This window comes from Macrotis lagotis, chromosome 2 (assembly GCF_037893015.1).
Source record: "Macrotis lagotis isolate mMagLag1 chromosome 2, bilby.v1.9.chrom.fasta, whole genome shotgun sequence".
Taxonomy (NCBI): domain Eukaryota; kingdom Metazoa; phylum Chordata; class Mammalia; order Peramelemorphia; family Peramelidae; genus Macrotis; species Macrotis lagotis.
Genome location: NC_133659.1, coordinates 219,140,491 through 219,165,208, shown reverse-complemented (window position 1 = coordinate 219,165,208; position 24,718 = coordinate 219,140,491). Strand labels below are relative to the sequence as shown.

General features: G+C 36.6%; 1 protein-coding gene across 6 annotated transcripts in view; it reads right to left on the bottom strand.

The window, feature by feature from the left end:
- PECAM1 (platelet and endothelial cell adhesion molecule 1) overlaps positions 1-24,718 on the bottom strand; it is a 124,672-nt gene that overhangs the window by 37,975 nt on the left and 61,979 nt on the right. For 4 of the 6 annotated variants that reach the window (XM_074224779.1, XM_074224778.1, XM_074224777.1 and 1 more), the window contains 8 exons: positions 23,258-23,506; positions 20,441-20,716; positions 13,853-14,137; positions 11,448-11,555; positions 7,045-7,072; positions 5,540-5,613; positions 4,807-4,860; positions 2,184-2,252 (listed from right to left, as the gene is read on the bottom strand). In XM_074224779.1, the coding sequence (XP_074080880.1) occupies positions 2,184-2,252; positions 4,807-4,860; positions 5,540-5,613; positions 7,045-7,072; positions 11,448-11,555; positions 13,853-14,137; positions 20,441-20,716; positions 23,258-23,506 (1,143 nt within the window). The remainder of the gene's footprint in view (positions 1-2,183; positions 2,253-4,806; positions 4,861-5,539; positions 5,614-7,044; positions 7,073-11,447; positions 11,556-13,852; positions 14,138-20,440; positions 20,717-23,257; positions 23,507-24,718) is intronic. The other 2 variants (XM_074224781.1, XM_074224782.1) reach the window with 2 other exon arrangements.

Below are 24,718 nucleotides of genomic sequence, written 5' to 3'. Positions count from 1 at the left end.
GTAACCTTGCATGTCCTTTGACTAAGACTGTTAAAGTTGATCCTGTACCCCTAAATAAGGTACAAGAATCACTTTTGGGGATTGGATTCAGCTTTTCAACTGAGTGATTCTGTTCCTTATCTGCAAAAGGAGCAGCTGAACTAGATCTCTAGGACCTTTCCAGCTCTCAGATGCTCTATTTTATCTTTCTCTGGCTCCTGACTTCTAGCTGCCCTTGAGATAAGGAATGGTGCTCACTTAACATCTTTAAATATCTTCTCTCTCCTCTCTCCCAACACTCTAAGCTAGGAAGTAAGCTGTTAGGGCAGTTTGCAAAGGCAGAACCCCAACCTGCCAGTGCTAAGTTTTTCAAAGCACATTTTGAAAACAACTTTCCACCCCGAACAATTCTCCATAAACAAGCATTCCTTCTTAAAAAAGAAGATGGGCCTTTCTCCAGCCTTCACCATTTTGTTGTTGTTGTTGTTTTGTTTTTTGCAAGGCAATGGGGTTAAATGGCTTGCCTAAGGCCACACAGCTAGGTAATTATGAAGTGTCTGAGGCCAGATTTGAACTCAGGTACTCTTGACTCCTGGGCTGGTGCTCTATCCACTGCGCCACCTAGCCACCCTCATCCTTCACCTCTAAGGGTCAATGTGAGGAATGTGGGGTGTTGGGTTTCCACAAGAATGTGAGGGGAGATTATGAGTTTACATCACAAAGACTGGGGTTTGCTTGTAATTGTTCCTATGGGCAGGTATGTGAGTGTAAGATAAAGAAATTGACCCCAACCTGATCAGACTTGAGATTAGATCAGACCAACTACATCTGGTCTTGAGTTGACCTAGGTTCTCTGGTCTTTACCAGTGCACCAACTCAAGAAGATTTATGCATTTTACTGTTCACTCCCCTGTGCTCATTGGGTGAGGAAAACATATTAGGGGAAAGTATCAATAAGAGTGTGACCCTGACCAATGATTGGCATAAAGAGGAGAAACAAACCTTTCAAACTGCATATAAGACTTGTCATCGTCATAATTCAGGGCCCCTTTCCTTAAGAGAGGAGGTCTTTCATTGAAAATATGTATTAATAAGTCATTTTAATCACTTTTGGACTATATTTATATTGACAAGCAATTGATAATGGTCAATGAATTCAGCAAATGAAATTATAAGATAGTGGTCAAGGAGGAAGAAAGTAGGGCTCAAAAATACTCAGCCAAGTCTATGATAGAGCAAGAAGACAAAGGAAGACTATAGTCTATAATCCTGATCTATTCTGAATTCAAGTAAATGCTACCATTCCTCTTTAGGTGAACAGATATAGACAGACTGCCCTTGTCCTGGATAAGATGGGTCAGGGGAAATGGGTGCCTAAGAGCCTTGTTTAAATTTTACAACTTACAAGCAGAAATGGAGAGCACTAGAGGATTATTTCCTTCCAATGAATTTCAGTAGGCAGTGAATTGTAGTAAAGGTGATTTCTAATTAAAATTCTTTGTGATGTTCAGAGTAACTGAAAATGGCATTTGAATTGGCACTACACTTGCTAGACCCAGATTTTAAAGGTCATTGATTCCTAACTCTATAGGTGAGGAAGCGAATCTCAAAAGAAGGGGACCAGAGAAGCAAAGGGATAGAGAGCTCCTGATTTCTAAGGTCAATCATTCTGTTATTGAGCAGCTATCACTGTTAAAGAAAATTCCCTTATACTAAATCAGAATTACCTTCCCTCTAATTCATTGCTCCCCAATTCTCCTTCAAATGTTTGAAAACTGTGTCCTTGTCACAAATCATAAGTGAATTAGTACAGAGCTGCTTCCTACTCTCTATGTATAGTAAAGTGTGCCACGTCAAAATACCTCTTTCCCTCCCAGAAATGAAACTAATTTTTACAAATGCCTGCTGGATGGCAGTCAAGTTTTATAAATTGAAGTATGACTTGAGGGTTTGACTAATAATCCCTCTTCCAAGGACCAAGCTGCATATCTTCCCAGAAGCATGAGCCTGTAGATAGTGTGTCAGTCCTAGAGTCAGGAAGACCTGGGTTCAAGTTTAGCTTCTGACATATACTGATAAGACTTAATCTGACAGTGATCCAGGTGACTCTAAGATTAGAACATGACTGAGTTAACAGTTACCCCCCATCTTTGCTCAGCTATTCAACAAAGTAGTACAACCTATTATCGCCAATGGTCAGTTACCTCTGGGAAGATCAGGAGTCAAGACTTCAACTTCAGTGTACTCCACATCCATATTCAAATGGTCAGGCTCTGTCACAAAGAAATCATAACACTTTGTATTAGGTGGTACCCATCTCCAAGTTGCTCAAAGCATACTGTATATTCTTACAGGAATTCCTAAGAGAGAGGTAGGATGCAGGGCTTTCAGACAGTGTCAAGGACACATTTTGCAGTCTTGAACCATTTGAAAGAGAACCAGGGAGCAATGGATTAGAGGGGAAAAGATTCTGACTTAATATAAGGGAAATTTCTTTAAAAGTGAGAGCGGCCCAATAACAAAATGAGTAGTCTTAGAAATAAGGAGCTCTTTTGTCCCTTTGAGTCTTTGGTGAATATTGGATGATGCTTTGGGAGTAGAGTTTGGATAAGATGGTCTCTGAAAGCTCTTGAGAGTATGATTCTATTAATTTCATTTTAATGAGTTGTGGGCTAATGGAGTTAATGGAAAAACTCTAGACTTACCAAGCTGTAGGACTCAAATGTAGATCACATAGTAAGTCAATAAATAACAGGACTTGGCTTAGAACCCATAACTATGGCATCTTACTGGAGTATTCTGCTCACTTAACATATAAGATCAAATGGTCTCCTCACACGTGACAGAGGGTACCTATGAGGACAGCACTGCCAAACACACACACACACACACACACACACACACACACACACACAGACATAAAACTCATTTGATCTAACTATATATGGCTTTATATATAGTGCATATATGGGCATACATAGTATACACATAGATATATAGTTAAAATCAAATGGGCTATATATGTATATATATATATATATATGTAAATATACATCTATGTCACCCATTTGATCTTAACTATATATAAAACTATATATCAATAAAGTATATATGTTTCAACATATATATAAATATTATGTTGTATTATCTGTATGTAAACATATATTTTATTACATATAACATATATACACATATAACTCATGTGATAGCTATGCATGCTCTATTAATATATGTATATACATATACATATTGTGTATTCTTTGCAAGGAGATTTTTAAAGGACTATGTATCAGAAAGGGAAAAGAATTATATGAGTGCCAGGAAATATCAGTCAGATATTACCTTCCATGTCTGAATTAAAACTATTGATCCATTTCATAATTTTTCTAACATAAAAGGATTAAGATTGGATAATAACCTGGAAGCATAAAACCTGATAGAATGAATGAAATTTCACAGAAGGTTATCATTAAATCTTCTTGAATTCATTATATTTCCATTTCTTGATAAACATGAAGTACACCAATACTCTTCTGGAACAAAAATATTAGACTGGCATCTTGAGAAATTGCATTTATATAAACTATTAACTCTCAGAAATTATCTTTCTGACTTCACTTAAGGATTAGGATTTTATATTTGCAAACAAGGTGATATTTTGCCATAGATATTAAAAAACATTTACAAAAAATTTCATCATATACATCACTTACTTTCTATGCTATTGCAAGACTGGAAGGAACTCTAAAAATATACTTAATCTATCCCCCTACCTCCAGTCATAATGAGTTTCTTGTTATCTTGGGCAAATATATACGAATACAATTTTTAAAGATTCTCCAGAGAGTACATTATGCAATCTCTCTCTCTTGAAAGAATCACTGAACATCCCTAGGTTTCAGCATTCTCATATGCAAAATGTATGGGTTGACCTTCTAGACAGAAAAGACGCCATATGCAAATGTAGAATAATATGTATGTTTTGGATATGACCTATAGGGGAATTTGTCTTATCTCTGTATATTAGTTACATGAGTTTTGTTTTTACAATGAGGGTTGAAGAAGATGAAGTGGGAAGTAAAGAAAAAAAACTGTTTGTTCATTGACAAAACTGAGAAAAAAGTTTTTTAAAAAGTTAGCTGTACTATATTATCACAAGGTATTGTTTTTGCAGAGGGACATAAGAGAGTTTGAGCATTTGTTAGGAAGTATTTGTTGTGTCAAAATAATTGAATTTGAAAATTACAATACTTATAAAGATCACTCAGTTTCTGCCCTCATGGAACTTATAATCTAATGGGGAAAACATCAAGCAAATAAATATATATAAAACAAGTTCTATATAGGATAAACAGGAAATAATTAACAGAGACAGAAGGCACTAGAATTAAGAGGGATTGGAAAAAATTTCCTGAAGCTGCATGGCACAGTGAATAGAGCACAGGTCCTGAGTTCAAATTTGACCTCAGACACGTAATAATTACTTAGCTGTGTGACTTTGGGCAGGTAAGTCACTTAACCCCATTGCCTTGCCAAAAAAAAAAAAAAACTAATCAAGGAAGCCAGGGAAGTCAGCAGGATGACTTCCAGAAACAGGAGGAAGCCAGAGAAAATGCCCCAGGGATGGGGTGTCTTGTTTGTGGGACAAAGGGAAGAAAAGTATAGATTTTTACAGAGGAGGAAACTAAGGTATAGTTATTGATAGAAGTAAGGAAAGAATCTAGGAATCCTAATCAAATTTTTCTCTTTTTTTATATATATGAATAAACATTTCTTATGAAAACCAGTGAACAACAGGAATTTAGAGTGGGACAGGACCTTAATTACCTTTATGTTCAGTTGTTGGTTTCATTGTATGATTCCCAATATCATCATTGTATCCTAGTTCAAAAATTAATTACAGTTAATTAGTATCCAAGGCAAGGGAAACAGTTTTATATCAACATTTTGATGAGAAATAAAGTTTTTTCCCATCAACTGAGTTAAATAGAAAATAAAATGACTCATATTAATAAGACAAATCCTGTAAGGTAAACCTTCTGCCCTAGATTTAGAGTTGGAAGAGACCTCTCAGATCACGTAGTCTGACCTCTTTTTATAAAACAAATGAAAATAAAGAAAACTGAAATTCATTGAGGCTAAGTGACCTCCCCATTGGACATGGTGAACTGAATGGTCCTGTAGACATCTCAGATTTTACATGTTCAAAACATCTGTCATCTTTCCTTACTGAAAATTCATTCTCTTCTGAATTTCCTTATTTCTTCCAAGGGCGTCACCATCTTTCCAGTCACCTTTGTTGGAAAACTTGTCATTATTCTTGCCTTTTCAATCTGCCTCACCCTACAGATGCAATAAGTTGCCATAACTTACTGATTCAACCTCCACATCTCTTGTATTTTTCTCATTCACATAGAGAAGCATGGCGAAAATCTAGCCAGACTAGACAATTAGGAAGAGGAAACTTTGAATACAGTATAATAGAAAGTGCTGAACTAAATTTCAGAAGACCTGCCAGAGAAAACATACTTTATTAGGAAAGAAACTCAAGATGCCATACCAGAGTGACTGTTTGCTTCCATATTGGAATCAGATTGCATCTTCTCAGTGTTAGAATTCAGAAGTGGTTCTGGCCTTAAAATTAAATTTAAAGAAAAAAAAGAAAAACGTATGAGGCCTTTGGTACCAACTGAGAAACTACAAAATATGACTCAGGAGATGGTCATAGGAAAATGAGGAGAATTTTCACATGTGGGAGACTTCTTTTTTAATCTAATCTATAAAATGAATATTTAAAACCCCCAAATACTATAGCATGATAAAAGATTTGAGCTCTTCTTGCACAGGTCTTGATAGAAGTAAAGATCAAACACAAGAAAGTAGAGCTAAATTTTTGGAATATATTGCCCCATCCCCATCCCCATCCCCACCTATTCTTTCTTCAAGGTCTAATTCCAATTTCATTTGTTCTGTAAAGTTTTGCTCGCCCTCTCTTATAAAAAGGGAACTTTTTCTCTTGTGAACGCCTATCACAATAACACTTTGCTCATACATCTTCTAAATGCTCTCATATTTTCTGTTGTATTTTGGTTGGCCTCAAATATATTAGTTGACATTCTGGATCAGGGAATCTTTCACAGGAGTGGCTGGATTTGACTCATCTTTGAATTTTCCACAGAAGCTTAATAACATCTTGTATATAGGAAGCATTGAATTAAAATGTTTGCTGAATTACTTCATGGATTAAGATCCTGTTCATTATTCTATTTCCTAGGCTATTCATTTTTCTTAAGTGAGATGTTCTGTTTGGATATGGCCTGGATTGACCTTGAGTATATTAACATGTGTTTGAATTTCTGCAGTTATATTTGAGTTTTCCTTATTTTTGTAGGGACTTGATGTCTGTTGAGCTTTCCTATGTTCAAACCTATATTCCATGCAAAATGTTTCACATAAGAATTATTCAGCTTTGAAGTATCATCCCAGATTGTAAACACCAAGAGCGCAGAGACCTGTTTTAGGGACTGGATCTATGATTTCACTGAACTCCCAGGTAAGGAAGTACCCTCTTCCAAAGCAAGTTAGCACTTTTTCAGCAATTTTATAGTCTTAGAAGAAGACCTAGAACATAAAGAAGTGACTTGCCAGGAGTCATGAAGCCAATATGTCAGAGATGGGACTTGGATTCAGGACTTTCTGGCTCCAAGGTCAGCTCTCTATCCACTAAGATGCACAGCTTCATGAACTTGCTAATTTTCAAAATAGTTGATATTCATAAAGATCTTGTGCTAGGTTCACTATGAATTACATAAATAAATATCTTTTATACAGTAGACATTTAATAAATGTTTGTTGATTTGGAGTGACAGTCTCTTCCTTTAAGGAAGCAGCTCTCAATTGGAACCTGGGGCCCCTTTAGGATTCTCAGAGAGCCTATCAGGGGGATTCTGCAGGGTGAAATGCCCTTAACTTTCTCTAATTCTGAGCAAAAGTAACAAATTATTCCTTCTCTAACTTCATTTTATGAGTCATTTTCAACCCATTTACCAAAATAAACAAACTGACCTGGACATCTCCACTGGCATCTGTTTTGCTTTGAAGGAAAAAGAAAGGGTATGTTAAAATTTTTTGTATCCCATTAACAGATAAAAACAGATTATATTTACACAATGCTTCGAAGTTTTAAAAATAGTTTACATATAAAATTTCATTTGAAATTCTCAACAGATACTTTCATTGTTACCTACTTTAAAGAACAGGTTGAGAGTAATGTGACTTATCTAGATAGCATACCATGCTGTGAAAATATCAATAATGTTAAAGGAAGAGATAAAAGTCAGTCCAGTACTCTGATATTTCAAAGTCAAATTAATTTACAGTAATAAAAATCAAACAAAAAATTGTCATCTTTTGACCAAAGATGACTGAGTCTCAAGAAGGCTCTGTCTCAAAAGAAAAATAAATTAAGCTTCAAAAAAACTGAACTTATCCTGTCTATTGGAATAGAATAATCATACAGACACTAATCTGGGGATTATTAATCAGTCTATCCAGGGTATCATTGTTCACTATATGTTTTATTTAGAGTCCATTCTGCATAACTTAAATAATTAAATTGAGCTATCCTTTTGTTCTCAATTCTAAACTAATCTAGGCTAAATCCAGGGCCAGTTCAGGGCAAGACTCTGAAGTTAAAATGTTTCTTTCTGTCATCACTGTGGCACCCCTCCATCACACTGCTCCCCTCTGACAAGGGCCCACCACTGCAACTTGCTTATGTTTCTACAGCTTTCCTTCTCTGATATAGCCAAAGCAACATAACTTCAGGATTCTCTCAAAGTCATATAATACTCCACTTAAATTGACCTGTTCAGATATCCTCAATGTCCTATTTTTTCAGGATCTTGCTAAATAGCTAGCTAAAGTGACAGGCTAATTTTAGTTAGGACATCAGCAGAAAATAAAGTTTTGATATATTTTGTACTTATATATTTGTATTTTAATAGGCACATACTTCCAAAGAATTGACTTATAGTGGATACTTTATATATTCTAATAGTTTGAGGGAGAAATATTTGAGAAGTGCAGAGTTGGAAATAGCTTTCTCACTGAAATTATACCATCTCTACCATCTCAGTGGGGATAGCCTGTGTGAATAGTTTAAAATCAAGTAAACTCCAGCTGTGAGAAGTTAATTTCCTTTCTCTTTTCAAATAGATTTGTAACCTGACAAAAATGATTTCCTTTTTGGGCAGAGCCAAGATGGTGGAGAAAAGCCAGGAACTCCCTTAAGGTCTCCCAGGTTTCCCTCAAAAAACAATGTTAATTAAGTCTCTAAATGGATTCTAGAGCAACAACCCACAAAAGAATAGAGTAAAGCAATTTTCAGCAAGATCTGTCTCGAGTGAAGCAGAAGTGTGACCAGGGCCTAGAGCAAGGAGCTGAAATTAATGTGGGTGGTTGCAAAGGGGGGTTGAGCAGAGGTTCTCAGTCATAGCAGAGATCTGCAGGGGAGATCCCTAGAGTCCCAGCTCAGCAGACTAATGGCACAGCAGGTCAGCTGGAATGGTTCCACCAATGGTACCCCTGACCTCCTGTTCAGCCAGCCCAGCCCAGGGAGCAGCTGCTAGCACTCTCAATGTGGAAGACCCTACTCCAGGGAGCAAGCCACTAGCGTTCTCATTGCAAAAGCCCCCAGCCCAGTGAGCAGACAGCTGGCATTCTCAACATGGAAGATCTGTTTCTGGATAGCCCCAGTCCAGTGAGCTAGAAAAACTAGTATCTTCAATGTGGAATGCCTGTGAATGGGCTCCTTTCCCAAAACAAGCTTAGGACAGTAGAGCCTAAAATGAATAAGAAAAGTCAGAAAAAAGCCATGACAATAAAAAAGCTACTTTAAAGGCAAAGATTGGCAAAACATCATCTCAGGTCCTCAAGGAGAGCAGAAGAGGTAATATATGTGATGCTCCAGAAGGGACTATGAATTGGTCTCCAGTCCAAAAGACTTCTTGAAAGAGCTCAAAAAGAATTTTAAAAACCAAGTAAAAAAATTGGGAAAAGAAATGCAAGAGAAATTCAACCTTTAAAAAGGAAGCCCAAAAGTTGACTGAAGAAAATAAATCCTTTAAAAATACAATTTGGCAAATGGAAAAAAAAGATAAAAACTCTTTTAAAAATAGAATTTAACAAGGACACTGGCCCTGAAGTCAGGAGGACCTGAGTTCAAATACGACCTCAGACAATAATTACCTAGCTATATGACCTTGAGCAAGTCATTTAACCCCATTGCCTTGCACCACCCCCCCAAAAAATAGAATTGATCAAATGGAAAAGGAGATGCAAAAGCTTACTACAGAAAATTCCTTAAAGAATAGAGTTGGAACATGGAGGCTAATAAGAGTTGGCATATGGAAGCTAATGACTCTATGAGACATCACGAATCAGTCAAGCAAAATCAAAAACTAGAAGAAAATGTAACAAAGGACCTATTACAGTAAAGGGAAAGAAGGGAGGGGGGCTAGACTTGCTTGAATCTTACTTTCAATGGATTTGGCTCAAAGAGGGAATAGCATATACACTCAGTTATGTTTAGAAATTTATTTTACCCTACAGGGAATTAGGAGGGAAAAGAGGGAGAAAGGGAAAGGGAGAAGAAAAGAAGAAAAAAAGAAAAGGGAAAAGCAGAAAGAAAAGGGAGGGGGAACTGATAGAAGCGGTGCAAATTGAGGGATCTGGTGTTCAGAAGCAAAACACTGGTGAGGAGGAAGGGAATAGGGTGAAAGGAGAAAGAAAAGTACAAGTAGAAGGGAGATAGGATAGATGATAATAAAAAGTTAATAATTATAATTGTAAGTGACTGGGATGAACTCTCCCATATAACAGAAGTGTATAGTAGAGTGAATTAAAAACCAGAATCCCACAACATGTTGTTTATATGAACCACATTTGAAGCAGAGAAATACATTAAAAAGCCAAAACAGAATATTTTATGCTTGAACTGAAGTGAAAAAAAAAGTGGGGTAGTAATATTTATCTCAGACAAAGCAAAAGCAGAAATAAATTTCATTAAAAGGAATAAAGTAGGAAAAGGCATCCTTCTAAAACATACCATAGAAAATGGAGTAATATCAGTACTAAACCTATATGCACCAAGTACTTTAGCATATAAATTCTTAGAGGAGAAGTTAAGTGAGTTACAGGAAGACATAGACAGCAAAACTATACTAGTAGGAGACCTCAACCTCCTCTGTCAGAATTAGCTAAATCTAACCACAAAACAAACAAGAAGGAAGTTAAGGAGATGAATAGAGTTTTAGGAAAAATTAGATATGATAGACCTCTGGAGAAAACTGAATGGGGAAAGATAGGAATACACCTTTTTCTCAAGGGTACATGGCACCTACACAAAAAATGACCTATTAGGCCATAAAAACCTCACAATCAAATGCAGAAAGGCAGAAGTATTAAATGCACCATTTTCAGATCATGATGCAATAAAAATCATGTGTGATAAAGGGCCATGAAAAGATAGACTAAAAATTCATTGGAAACTAATAGCTTCTTCTGACCTCTATCTTCCAATCAAGAAATAATACCCTTAATTCTATGTTGGCAGCATGTCTAGTTCTAAGTACCAGCCCAGGCTAAACTCATAAAATCCAGATTTATTAAAACTCCTTTCATTTTTTTAATAGATGAGGAAATTGAGGCTCAGAAAAAGGAAGCGGTCCACCAAGGTCATAATTAAGATTATAGCCATAATGAGACTGGCATCCAGATTTCCTGTCTCCCAGACTATTTATTGGCTACTCAAGCCATATACTATGCTGATTACCATCATCATAGAAGTATAGATTGAGGGTTGGAACTAATCCTATCTACAAATGAGCAAAATAAAGGTTAGCAAGGAAAAGTAATTGGTCCAAGGACAAACTACTAATACATGGTTGGGAAAGAATCTGAACTCAGACTCTATGACTCCCTACTTTCCCATGTTACAAGAACATCATGAAATACTCGGCTCAACTTCCACCATATACACCATACAGTATTATAATTACCTAAGAGGTTAAAAACTCCTTATTTATAATATGTTTAATAACATATAACAAATAATTTATAATATAAATCTACCACTGCTGGGACAACAAGATAGAGCAATGGATAGAGTGCTCGATCTGAAGTTGGGAAGACTCATCTTCCTGAGTTCAAATCTGGCCTCCAACACTTACTAGCCCTGAACAAATCACTTAACCCCATTTGCCTCAGTTTGCTAATCTGTAAAATGATCTGGAGAAAAAAACGGTAAACCACTCCAGTATCTCTGTCAAGAAAACTCCAAATAGGGTCACAAAGAGTTGGATACTACCAAAAAAACAACAAAACAAACAACACTACTGGGTTTAATTAATTTCTTTTCAAGGGCAATTCATGAATGAAATTTTAAAAAATTAAGACACACTACTCACCCTTTGCTTTCTTAAGAAAGTACCATCTGGCCATAAGAACCAATGCAATGATTATGGCACCAATGATGACCATTGCAATAAGACCCTTCATCCATGGAGCAAGAGTGACTGAAATGAAATCAATAATAACTCACACTTACATAATGCTCCACAGTTTGCAAAGAATTTACATTCACTATCTCTTTTGAGGATCACAACAACTCTGTGTAGTAGATACTCTTATTGTCATAACCTAACCCCTCCCCCACCTTTCCAGTCTCCTTATATCTTACTTCTGATGTTATACTCTTCAATCCGGTGACAAAAGTCTTCTGGCAGTTCCACAAAACATCCCTTCTCTTGGTGCAAGTCTTTTTCTCTGGCTATCCTAACACACTCCCTCAGGTCTGTCTCCAGAATTCCCTGGCTTCCCACCAACTAAAATCTCATCTTTTATTAGAAGGTCCTCTCTCCCAGTCCCTCAGTTCTAGTACCTTTCCTCTGTTTCCTCTTATTCCAGTATGTAGCTTGCTTTGAATACATTTGTTTCCATGCTGTCTGCCCTAATAGATTTTTCTTTGAATGCAGGGGCTGTCTTTTACCTCTTTTAATATTCCCAGTGCTTAAATTTGGGATTATGCCCAAAGGGCAACAAAAATGTGCATACCCTTTGATCCAGCAATACCACTACTGGGTCTATACCCTGAAGAGATTATGAAAAAGGGAAAAGCATCACTTGTACAAAAATATTTATATCAGCTCTGTTTGTGGTGGCAAAAAATTGGAAATTGCATGAATGTCTTTCAATTGGGGAATGGCTTAACAAACTGTGGTATATGTATGTCATGGAACACTATTGTTCTATTAGAAACCAGGAGGGATGGGAATTCAGGGAAACCTGGAAGGATTTGCATGACCTGATGCTGAGTGAGATGAGCAGAACCAGAAAAACATTGTACACCCTAACAGCAACATGGGGGTAATGATCAACCTGGAAGGATTTGCTCATTCCATCAGTGCAACAACCAGGGACAATTTTGAGCTAGATGCAATGGAGAATATTATCTGTATACAGAGAAAAAAATATGGATTTTTGAACAAAGACCAAAGACTATTACCTTCAAATTGGAAAAAAAACCCATTATCTTATTATGTAATTTTACTATCTCATACTTTATTTTTCTTCCTTAAGGATATGATTTCTCTGTTATCACATTCAGCTGAGATCAATGAATACCGTGGAAACAATGTAAAGACTAACAGACTGCCTTCTGTGGAGGATGGGGGAAGGGAGGCAAGAATGGGGGGAAAATTGTAAAACTCAAAATAAATAAAATCTTTCTAAAAAAAAATTTCCAGTGCTTAGCATAATGCCTAGATCATAGTATCATTTAACAAATGCTTTTACAGAAGAGAAAACTGAGGCACATGGCTGTTAAATGACTATGAGTATACAGATAGAGGTGGAACTTAAACCTAGGTCTTCCTGACTCTGGATTCAGATCTCTAACCATTACATCATTTTATGTCTTCAAATATAAAGGGAGGTTTTCTGTACTGTCAAGAAACTACTTTAGGGGAAAGCAAAAAGTTAAACTCATTTTGATGATTATTGCTACTACCTTTAAATTTAGCATTTTTCTCTAAAGTACTCAGTGTACACTCAACCCTCACTTCCAACTTCCAAGACAAGCAAGATTCCTTTCCATTTTTCAGAGGATAACCATGACTTCCAAAAGCAAAAATGTATCATTGGATCATAAGATTTAATCTACAAAGGATCTTAAGAGATCAGCTGTTTTAAATGCCTCACAAATGGGGGGAATCAGGTACAGCAAGCTCATTGATTCATTTTTCAAGTGTGAACTGAGAACCAGTGTCACAAAGGTATACAAGGAAGAGTTGGGTTTCTAGCCTATGACCTCTATTTTCAAATTCAGCAGTTTAACTACTTATACTTCTATACAAGCATAGGACTTGAGTCTCATAATTCTCTTGAATATAACCAGAACAGTCATTCCAATTCTTTGGATTGTGGATCACCTGAATTTTTGAAAGGGGTCAATCCCAGTAAATGACTCAGGACTCTACATAAGCAATGTACCTACTGTCATACAAAGAATAAATAACATCTTATACATTTATGTATCATTTTTCAAATGTATGTATATGCCATAGTGATGAGTAAAATACATATACATTGCTCATTGTATCATTGGAGTTGTGATAAGTCTTTGTTATTTTGTATTTTTCTTAATTTACTGATATCAAGGAAATTTGGGGAGCATTAAAAAAGACTTCCCACAGTTGTAAATACCAGGAACCTTTGCTCTACAAAGGCAGTGCAGGTTGTCTTCCAGATATAGTGACCTTCTTGCTGGTGATGTCCTTTGGGACTGCAAATCACCAAAAGGGTGTTGCCTTACCTTTGATGGTAAGAATGTTACTCTTTGGACTGTTGGGGACGTTGGCCCGGTTGGAAGCTGTGCAGTAATATTGCCCTTCATCGTCCTTGCTGGCCTGGAAGGTATGAAAGAGCCCTTGGGTGTCATTCAATGTTTTTTCGAAAAAAGGAACCACAGCATTATGTCTGTAAAGTTTATAGTGAATTGGCCAGGATGCTTCATCTGTTTTGCAAAAAAGCATGATTTCTTTTCCAGTCTCCACTTCAGTATGGAACAGGATGGATAAGTTGACTCTGACAACTGGAACTAGAAGAAAAGAAATAGTATAAAGATCTTCAAAGGGGGGGCAAATAATAGGCAATGGTCATCAGTGATAGTTGGTTTTAATAGCCCCTTATATGGTGAATACTGTCCTTAACTACTAGAGGACTATCTGATGGGACGTATTAGAGGGGATTTTTATTCAAGTTTGGTTGACTAGGATGGCCTCTGAGGTTCCTTCCAATGTTGAGATTCTATGGTTCTGAAATAATAACCGTTGACATTTACCTAACACAAAATACTTTACAGATATTATCCCATTGCATTATTACACATTAACTATGTGAGGTAAGTAGTAAACATACTGCTATCCCACTTTACACATAAAAGAGTTTGAAAAATAGAGAGATTTTAAATGACTATCAAACTCATACAGATTTTAAATGGTAAACACACAGAATAATAGGGTTATAGGTCAAGAACTGAAAGGGAACTTGGAGGACATTGAATACCCAACTCCCTACCCCCTTCACTTTGAGGCTGAAGAAAGTACTTTTCATAAGATAAAGGGATTTCCATAAGTTCTCATAGGTACCATTGGCAGAGCTGAAATTTCAACTCAGACCTCTGATTCCCTATTCATTCCTTTTTACTGGACTACACCATCTCCTCCCCTGTCTTGTTAGCTTTGGGAGCATTCCTCTTCTATTTCACTTTCTTCCTTGATCTAAGGCATTCTCTTGTTCTTCAGATTTTCCCTAAGGTTTCCCTTTGCTTCATACTCTTCTTCAACAAGTAATGCTGTAGTTGTCTCCTCACTAATCACCATACTGGCACATTACTTTGCATAACATTTAATTTATATCCTTATATCATGGACTCTTAGAGTTGGGGGGCTGGGGAGAATTTAGAACACTAAATTTTTTTAAGGTTTTTTCCAAGGCAAACGGGGTTAAGTGGCTTGCCCAAGGCCATACAGCTAGGTAATTATTAAGTGTCTGAGACCAGATTTGAACCCAGGTGCTCCTGACTTCAAGGCCAGTGCTTTATCCACTACACCACCTAGCTGCCCCGAACACTAAATTTTTTTTAAAGATTTTATTTATCTTGAGTTTTACAATTTTTCCCCTAATTTTACTTCCCTCCCAACACCCCCCACAGAAGGCAATTTGCCAGTCTTTACACTGTTTCCATGGTTTACACTGATCCAAATTGAATGTGATGAGAGAGAAATCATATCCTTAAGGAAGAAAGGTAAAGTATAAGAAATAGCAAGATCAGACAATAAGATATCAGGCTTTTTTCCCCCCTAAATTAAAGGTAATAGTCCTTGGTCTTTGTTCAAACTCCACAACAGAACACTAAATTTTAAGCTACTCTTTAGGCCTTTAGTGGAAGGAGTATCCAATGTAATGAAATCACAGATGTACTCAAACTTTGTTCTTAACTTCTTCCAGACAAATTACATGCCACTCTCCTTAGGCTTCAGCCAAACTGGCCCACTTCTTGTTCCCTGTATTTTCATGACATTCTATCTTTGATTTCTATGGCTTTGCCCAAGCTGTCCCCCATGCCAAGATTGCACTCCCTTCAAAATTCAGCTCAATGCCACTTCCTACATCAAGTCCACCCAATCCTCCAGTTGTTAGTAGCCTCCTCCATGGAAATTATTCTGCATTTAGCATATATCATCTTTTTACTTAGCTACATATATACAATCTCTTTATGATAGATTGTAAGCTCCTTTAAAGGGGGGACTGTTTCATCTATGCATCTTCGCTATTTGGTACATGGTAAGTGCTTAATAAAAATTCTTTAAATGAATGAATGTTACTGAAAGCAAAAGATGTGCCTAATAAATCTTATGTCATCCACCAGGTAATAGATTTTTAAGTTTAATTTTTAAAATTGTATCAACTCACAAAAAAATTGTATCAATATTAGCCTGTTATAGAATCTAAGTTCCTAGAGGAGAGGAATGATATCATCTCCAGTAGAATGTTTGTTTCATTTTTATCTCTAAGTTCTAGTACAAAACTCTGCACATTTGTTTGCTAAATTAATTAAATAGTAAAAAAGGAAATTAAATGTCAAAGTTGGAAAAGGTCTTAAGGGTTCTCTAGTCAAAATCACTAATGTTATTAAGAATCTCTTACTTGCTAAATTCAAACACTTTTTTCTCAGTCCTCATTTTCCTTGACTATTCTATTGTCTTTGACAGTACTGATCATTTTTTCCTTCTTGATACTTGTTTTTAGGACACAGCCTTCTCCTGGTTCACATCTTATTTATTTGACCATTCTCTGTTCCCTCTGCTAGAGCCTCTTCTAGACCTTACCCTTTAACTATAGATATCCCTCAGGATTTTTGTCCTGGGAGCTCTTCTCTTCTTCCTCTATGTTGAGGGCCAACCCCCACTAGTGGAACACAGGAGTTTCTGGCCAGAGTTATCTAGGGCAAAACCTCTAGACCACTTCACTTGGTGATCTTATCAGAAACCATGGATTTAAATACCATCTCTATGCTTATATTTCCATATCTATCTATTTTGACCCCATATTCTCTGCTGACCTTGAATCTCACATCTCCAATTGCTTTTCAGACATCTCAGAACTGAATGTCCAATAGATATCTTGAACTCAATATGTCCAAAATGGAACTCATTATTTTTCCCCTTTAAGCTCCCCCTCCTCCCCATCTTCCCTATTCCCTTAGAGGGCAACACCATCATCCCAGTCCATTAGGCTCACAAGTCATACTACATTCCTCATTCTCTCTCATCTGGCTCCCTATATCCAACTATTGATTTCACCTGTGTAAAATCCCTGCAACCTACCCCCTTCTTTTGTCTGACACTGCCACCACTCTTTCTTACCTCAAATCTGATTATTGCAATAGCCTGCTGAGAGGTCTGACTGCCTGCCAGTTTCTCTCTACTCCAGTCTATCCTCCATTAAGTCACTAAAGTGATTTTCCTAAAGTACAAATCTGATCATGTCAATCCACCAACTCAATAAACTCCACTAGATCCCTGTTATCTCCAGGATCAAATACAAAATTCTCTGTTTGGCATTCAAAGCCTCTATAAACCTTCATAATTCTTCCTATCTTTCTAGTCTTATACCATATTCCCTGACATGTAAGCTGCAAACCAATGACACTGGCCTCCTAAGGATATGCCATACTTCATCTCCAGGCATTTTCTTTAACTGTCTCCCATCCCTGGAACACTCTTTCTCTATTGCTCTACCTGCTGAACTCCCTGGCTTCCTTTAAGTCCCAACCAAATTCCTATCTTTTCCTGAATACTTTATCCTACCTCTCTTAGTTCTAGAATCTTCTCTCTGTTAATTATTGCCTATTAATCCTGTACATAGCTTTCTTTGCATATCTTTGCAATATCTTTGCCATTTAATTTGTCTTCTCCATTAGAATGTAAACTCCTTAAAAACAGGGGCTCTCTTTTGGCCTCTTTATATTCTCAGTGCTTAGCACTGGCAAATAGTAAGTGCTTAATAAAGGTTAACTTTTTTGACAAAATAAAGACTGAGTTAATGGCAGAACTGGTCTTTTCATGGGTGTTGTGATTCAATTTATCAAAACTTTATTAAGGGTCTATTATTTACCAAGAACTGAGAAAAGGAGATAATTTGGCTCATAAGAAATCCAAGTGAAAATCTCAACCTTGATACAAAAGGCATATTCTGTGGTCTGAGTAATTAGGATTCACATTAGGAAGCCCCATGTGAGTCTCTCTAGACATTATAAGAGCTTCAGATCACAAAGTTCTAGCCCAGAAGAGGTCAAAAACACTGCTGGGAAGAATAGTATCTACTCAAAAATTTCTCATTGGTCTCAGGTCATTCATTCAAAGAACCAAAGCCAATAGCTAACAATTTTGGTGATTTGGGAAAGTAGTATGCAATGTATGGTCAAAACAACTTTTTAATACAAATTCAGTGAAGGGGGGATAATGACCCCTATGAATGAGACTATGAGATTCTATGAGGTCACTGCTGATTAGGTTCCAATTGGGGAAGCAATGTAAACTGGAATGGGGAAGAATCCACCTCAGATGGGTAGAGTCTTATTTTAATAATTGTTCTTGATAATTAGGTGCTAACTCAGTACCTTCTAAATTTCAGTCCTTGAGGCAGGGCCTTGGTCACCTACCCTATTTATAACTCCCAAAAGAATTTCCTAGGAGTCCTAAACTAGAAATTCTAATTTCCTTCCAAAATTCAAACTCCATTCCTTCTATTTTTTCAGTCTCTCATTTTAAAGGTTCAATCACATTCAACTAGTTTATCCTGAACCATTTATCCTAAACATCTTTCCTATTACCTTCTAATGGACTCAGGCACCATGTGCATCAGAGGCTGCCCGACTCATTATATTACTTCCACTACTCTCTTTTCAAAATGTATTTTAAATGGAATAAGATTTAAGTCCTCAATTTATAAATTGTTTTTGGTAGGTGTTTTTAAAATTCTTTTTTAATGATAGAAACTTTAAAAACACTTTATAAAAACTACATAAACCCATAATTTGCCTATAATAAGAATGGATCACTGGGATTTCCAGTTTTTCATCATATGTTGCCTTCTCTTAAGCAAAGTGCAATCTCTTTACATCTGAGAGAAACCTGAGGAAGTCTGTTGCTAGCAATTCACCTGCCACTGTGGAACACAGAAGCCAATTATATCTTCTCAGGCCTTGCCCCTTTACAGGTGCAGGGAAGTTAGATTTTAGTCATATTGACTGGTTTAACTATTCTAACTTATAGTTACATCAAAGGAATACAATTGTGTGTCTTCTCTGATCCACCTTGTTTTTTTGATATATTGGTCTTCTCTATTTTTTTTTTGAGGGGGGGAAGTATTCTCTCTCCTCTGATTCCTTTGCTTCTCAATCCTCCGGAACAAAATTTTAAAATTGATGTTATTCATTGTGCTTACTTTAACTTTTGATTTTGAGAATTTCTAATATATTTTTGTTTCTCCCCGCCTCTCTTTTGCATATTCTTGTTCTGTTGCTTTATTTGGGCAATTATAACTTTCTTCTACAGAGAGCTGCCAGATAGTAACATAACTTCCAGTGTCTTTGCTTAGATCTTCCATAGTTTTCTCAAGACATTTTATCTTGGGAAAGGGTTGAGGATGGGGTGGGGTTGATGATAACTCCATCTTTCACCTTATTGTTCTTTTTAGTAGGCCATTAAATAAGAGTCCTTTGTGGTCATTGTTTAGGCCCTGATTGACTCAGAGTGAATTTAAATAGAAATTTTTGATCAGAAACCCTGAAAGTCTTCCCTCCAAGTGTGATTTTTTTTTGACTAGGTAACAAAGGCCATTCTTTGCTTCGTTTCTTTCTTACTTAGCCTTAACAGCACCCCTTCGCTTAAATCCAATTCACTTGCATGTCATGGCATCACTTCCCTGATGTCATGGTCTTCTGCAACATTATGACACCATGTTTTTTTCTTTGACTCTTTCAAGTCCTTGTAACACATTTACTAGGGTATTAATCCAATTGGTGACATCATCAGAAGTTAATTTGTCAGAATTTTAGGGCTCCAGTTAGGCTTTCATAGCTTCTAAAGCAGTCCAAAATTCTTATTGTACGTTATCATTTTGGCCCCTACTTTGAGGTTTGCTCCCTTCCCAGAGCACAGACAAATCATTAGGTTTGGAAAGAGTTATTTGTTACCATCACCACCATGCTATCAGTAAAGATTAAGCAAATATCTACTATGTGCCAGACCATGTGCCAATGTATGTTCCTTAACACTAAGTAATATTTTATTTTTGGTCTTTTGATCACCAGTATAGGGCAGCTAGGTGGTGCAGTGTATAGAGCACCAGGTTTAAAGTCAGGAAGATCTGAGTTCAAATATGACTTCAAAAGCTTATCAACTGTGTGACTCTGGGCAAATCAATTAACCCCTATTTGCCTCAGTTTCTCATCTGTAAAATATGGACACACTAGAAAAGGAAATGGTAAACCACTTCAGTATATTTGCCAAGAAAACACCATGGATAAAAAGTCCGTGTGGTTACATAGAGTTGGTCATGATTAAATAACAATAAATAGTATCTTGAATTTAGCAGTTATTTGATAGATAACTGTTGAATTGAATTGTCCAAGATCACACAAGGAATAAATAACAAAGCCAAGATTCAAGCACACATTCTCTGACTCCAAATTCTGTGATTTTTTTTTTTGCATCCCAAACCTCTGAAAATATTATTTAAGCTCCAGCAACAGAGTCCAAATTTTACTCTGAAGCAATAGGGTTCTTTTAAGGATCTCTAAGTATTTTCTTGACTTCTTCCCACATCAACTTACCTATTACCTCGACATTCAAAACATCACTAGTCACTGATCCTTTGGAATGGTGGTTTTTAGCGACACAGGTATATTCTGTTGTTGCACTGGGATTGACCGTGAATAATGCTGGTTCATTGGAGTACATTTTTTTCGTAATCATACATATATTCATTTTACAGAGATTGTATATGATAGGTGGAGTCCCATTTATTGACTGGCAATAAAGGTTTAAGGACCGCCCCTGTATTACTTCAGATTTGGAGCCATGATAAATCCTGGGTTTAGAGACAATTTCTAGGAGGGAGAAAAGGAAAAAAAATAATTGTGTGACTATGGGGGGCACTGATGAAATTTGTTCTTTCTAATACAGAATGCTACAAATGTGTACATAATCAGATCTGTTATTCAAAGCCAACTAAGCAATGATTTATTTAGGATAACTACAGAAAGAAAAAAGCAAATCTTTAGTATAAAAATAGTATATCAGATCTATTGAAACATCTCAATCAGTCTCATCATTTAGAAAGGTGATTAAAAAAATTATACTGAGTTTTAGAATATTCTTCATTCTTTTTAAAAATTCAACTCAATTTTGAAAAGCATTCATTATATGCCTGGTTGGGAGCTTAGTATACAAAGGAAATAATGAAATAATCCCTGCCCTCAGGAAGATTGCATTCTTTGTAATGTAGGTGGCACAGTGGATAAAGCACCTGTCCTGCAAGCTGGAGAATCTGAGTTCAAATATGATTTCAGACTCTTGATTCAGTTATTCAGTCTCTTGATTCAGTTATTCAGTCTCATAGATCAGTGCTTTGCAGAGGGAAGTGGAGAGCACAGAGATAATGGAGTCGGGGTCTCAGCTTCAATCACTGTTTGGGTCAGTTAGCATTGCTCAAAATCAAGCCTGCTCCCAGAAATCAAACATATTCTTGATCACATTTAGTGTTGCTATTGATCACAAAGTTAACTGAGTAAAGAAAATGATTGATTCTAACCCATCCCCACCAATGCAAAAACAACTCATTCTCTGGGATCTCTCATCAGGAGCATTATTTTCATTTATCATGGACAAACATTTCTGATAGTTTTCTAAAGTATTCCCCCAAATTTCCATGCTTATAATTATTATTATCATTATTATGATTTTATCTGGACCCGTGATACCATTGGTATAGGCAGTTACAGATAGGAAATTTCATCCATTAATGCATATTGGCAACTATTCTATAGCTTATGGACTTAGAGGGTACCTGGGGCACTAAAGTACTCAAATGACTTCTCCAGGGTCACTGTATTCTTTTTGTCCATATATGTCTGAGGAAGGAGATGACTTAGGTCTTCTTGATTCTAAAGCTGTCTCTCTGTCTGTTGCACCACTGATACTTATGACAATCATAATAATTATCATTATTACTGGGGATCATTAGCATAAATATCAGTATAGAATAGACCTAGTTAAATAGCAAAATTAGTGAATGCTGCTGTTTGCTATTCTGAAATGCTTCTCTTCTTCACCTTCTTTAATCTTTGGAATTCCTATTTATCATTTAAATCCCAACTCAAATGAGAATCCTTCCCTAATCCCCCAGCCTCCACCCAGTAGCTGGTAACTTCTTTCTCCTCAGACCTCACAAGGCACCATGTTCTTTAATTCATTTCCACATAATATTGTGTAGGAATTATCTATGCTGGTGACTTAAGCTCCCACTCCCACCCCCTCCCAAGACTGTAAACTCTCTTCAACATGAACCCATATCTTATCTAAACTTTGCAACTCCTACAGGGCTTGGCATAGTAGGTTCCATAGACAGTGAGTGCTTAACACATATTTGTTGAATGAATGAAGGAATGAATGAATTTTCAGTACCAACATTATATTAACACCAACAACACCTATGCTGATGGCAATATTCACATCATGATGATATGTTATGCTCCTTGGTCATACTCTGGACATTTCAGACTAATTAAAAATCCAATGACTTGTCCCTACTTCCTGGCTTACCAACTTTAGCCTGGATACTTCTGACTTTGTTAATAAAACCATATCCCAAGAGAGACCAGAAAATGGAAGTCCAATTGTGATCATGCTAGTCTCCTCCTTAAAAAAAAAAAAAAACAGGGGAAGGTTGCTATTACAGTATACTAAAATATCTAACACAACTGATGGACAAAAAGTGGGGAAACCAACTCACTGGATTGAGGTCAGACATTATGAATCACCCTGGTTTCAAAAGAAACACAAAGACAATAAAATTGTCAGATTATTCTTGTCCCAACTATTTCATATACCACTGAAAGTACTTAAGCTTGTAAAGTTGGACTTAAATGAATTGGATTGGCAGTTTAGTATAGTAGCTTAGCATTCTGTTTGCTTCAGTGTTCATCTTAATATAAGTAGCCTTGTTCCCTATCTACTATATTGGGATAACCCTTAAGCCTATTCCCCAAGTCATGGACAAAGAACTGGAAATTGGATTTTTTTTAAACTGGAGTAATTAAAACCCAATTGTCTGTTCAAACAAGCTACTACTGTCTGAACACTTTAGAGCTCTGCCAAGTCCCAGTCCAGACTTCAGATTGATGTTTTTGATCATATGGTCAAATAGAAGCAAATAATGATTCCGGCAAAAATGCTTTCTAGGACACAGCTCCAAGGTGCTCTGCAGCATACGTGTTCTTTTTCTGTTGGCTTCTTCATTTCTCTACTCACCATCCTCCCACTTCCTGACTCACCTTTGAATCCTGCTTTGAATTGAGCACTAAATAAACAATAGCTCTAATCAGAGACTTTTTCATCTTTTGGTTGCCTACACATAAACATTTACTTACCAAAAACAGATATCTGTACTGGATCACTTTCTTTGATGACATTGCGGATTGCAGCAAGGCATCTGTAAACCCCACTGTCCTGCACCCAGACCCTCTTTGTAAAATTCTGAGAATTTGTTATTGTTATATTTTCCTTCTGAATGGTGAAATTGGCAAGTGGGGATCCTGCGATCTGACAGGAGAGGTCTAGCTTCCCACCTTCATCCAGATGGCTGGAAGAAGTCAGCAGCTCAGGTTTGGAAAATAACTCTGTAAAGAACAAAGAGCAGGAATAATGTGTGGTTGGGCATCTTTCCAAAGCTACTAACAGAAAAGGAAGGGAATACTATTGAGAAGGATATTTCCACTGACCTACTTTTTGGCAGAAGGTAACATTCAACCCCACAAAAGATAAAAGTATGACAGGCTTGCTCTTCACAGACTGCCTGAACACATAGTATGTGCCTATTAAAGGTTTATTAATTGATTGATTAATGCTAATCTACTTCTCCAGATTTATTTCACTTTACCTCCCTTTCTTTACTCTTATAGAGATAGTATTGCAGTGGATAGAAAATTGGCCTCAAAATGAGAAAGAGTTGAGTTCTTGATCTCCCTGCTAATACATATAGGCTCCAAGACTCAGGGCAAGCCATCTGACCTTTCAGTGTTCCAGGCAAATCTGTCATTTAGATGGTTCTCACCTGCACTGTTAGACATACCTTCTTCATCTAAGGGATCTCTGCATCAATAATATTACAAGACCATTCTCTATCCTGAGCAATCTTAAATTCCAGCAAAATTGATCAGGTTATTATTCCCCATATTCTAACTGTGGCAACCCTGACTCTGCATAAGCTATCCCTAGTGCCTGAATTGCATTCTCTCCTCATTTCTACTTCATAGATAGTTGCATCTTTCCAAAGCTACTAACAGAAAAGGAAGGGAATACCAACTAGGAGGACCTGGATTTAGAAATGCAAGAGTTCAAATTTAGCCTCAGACACTAGATGGGAAAATCACCTAAATCTGTTTGCCTTGGTTTCCTCATCTGTAAAATGAAGAAAACAATAGTAACTAACTCCCAGGGTTGTTGAATTACTGAAGCAAGATAATAATTGCAAAGTACTTAGCACAATGCTTAGGACATAGTAGGTTCTATTATTGTTAATTAATTTTCAGCTTCAATAAAGGCTCCTCTCATTTGTCATCTTCTATAGGAAGTCTCTTCCTGATCCTTCTAGTTGTTAGTGTTTCTCCCCTCCTCAAATTATTTTGTAAACTCCAATAGAATAGAAATTTCTTAAGGAAAGGAGCTGATCTTTTTCGCTAGTGCTATTTTTTAATCTGTATTTCCAAGGCATACATAGCGCCTCAAATATAACAGGAGTTAAATAAATGCTTGTTGAATTGAATTGAGTTTAACATGCTGAATTTTTAAATCAAAATCTTTGATGTTTCTTAGCCTGGGAATCACAGAAT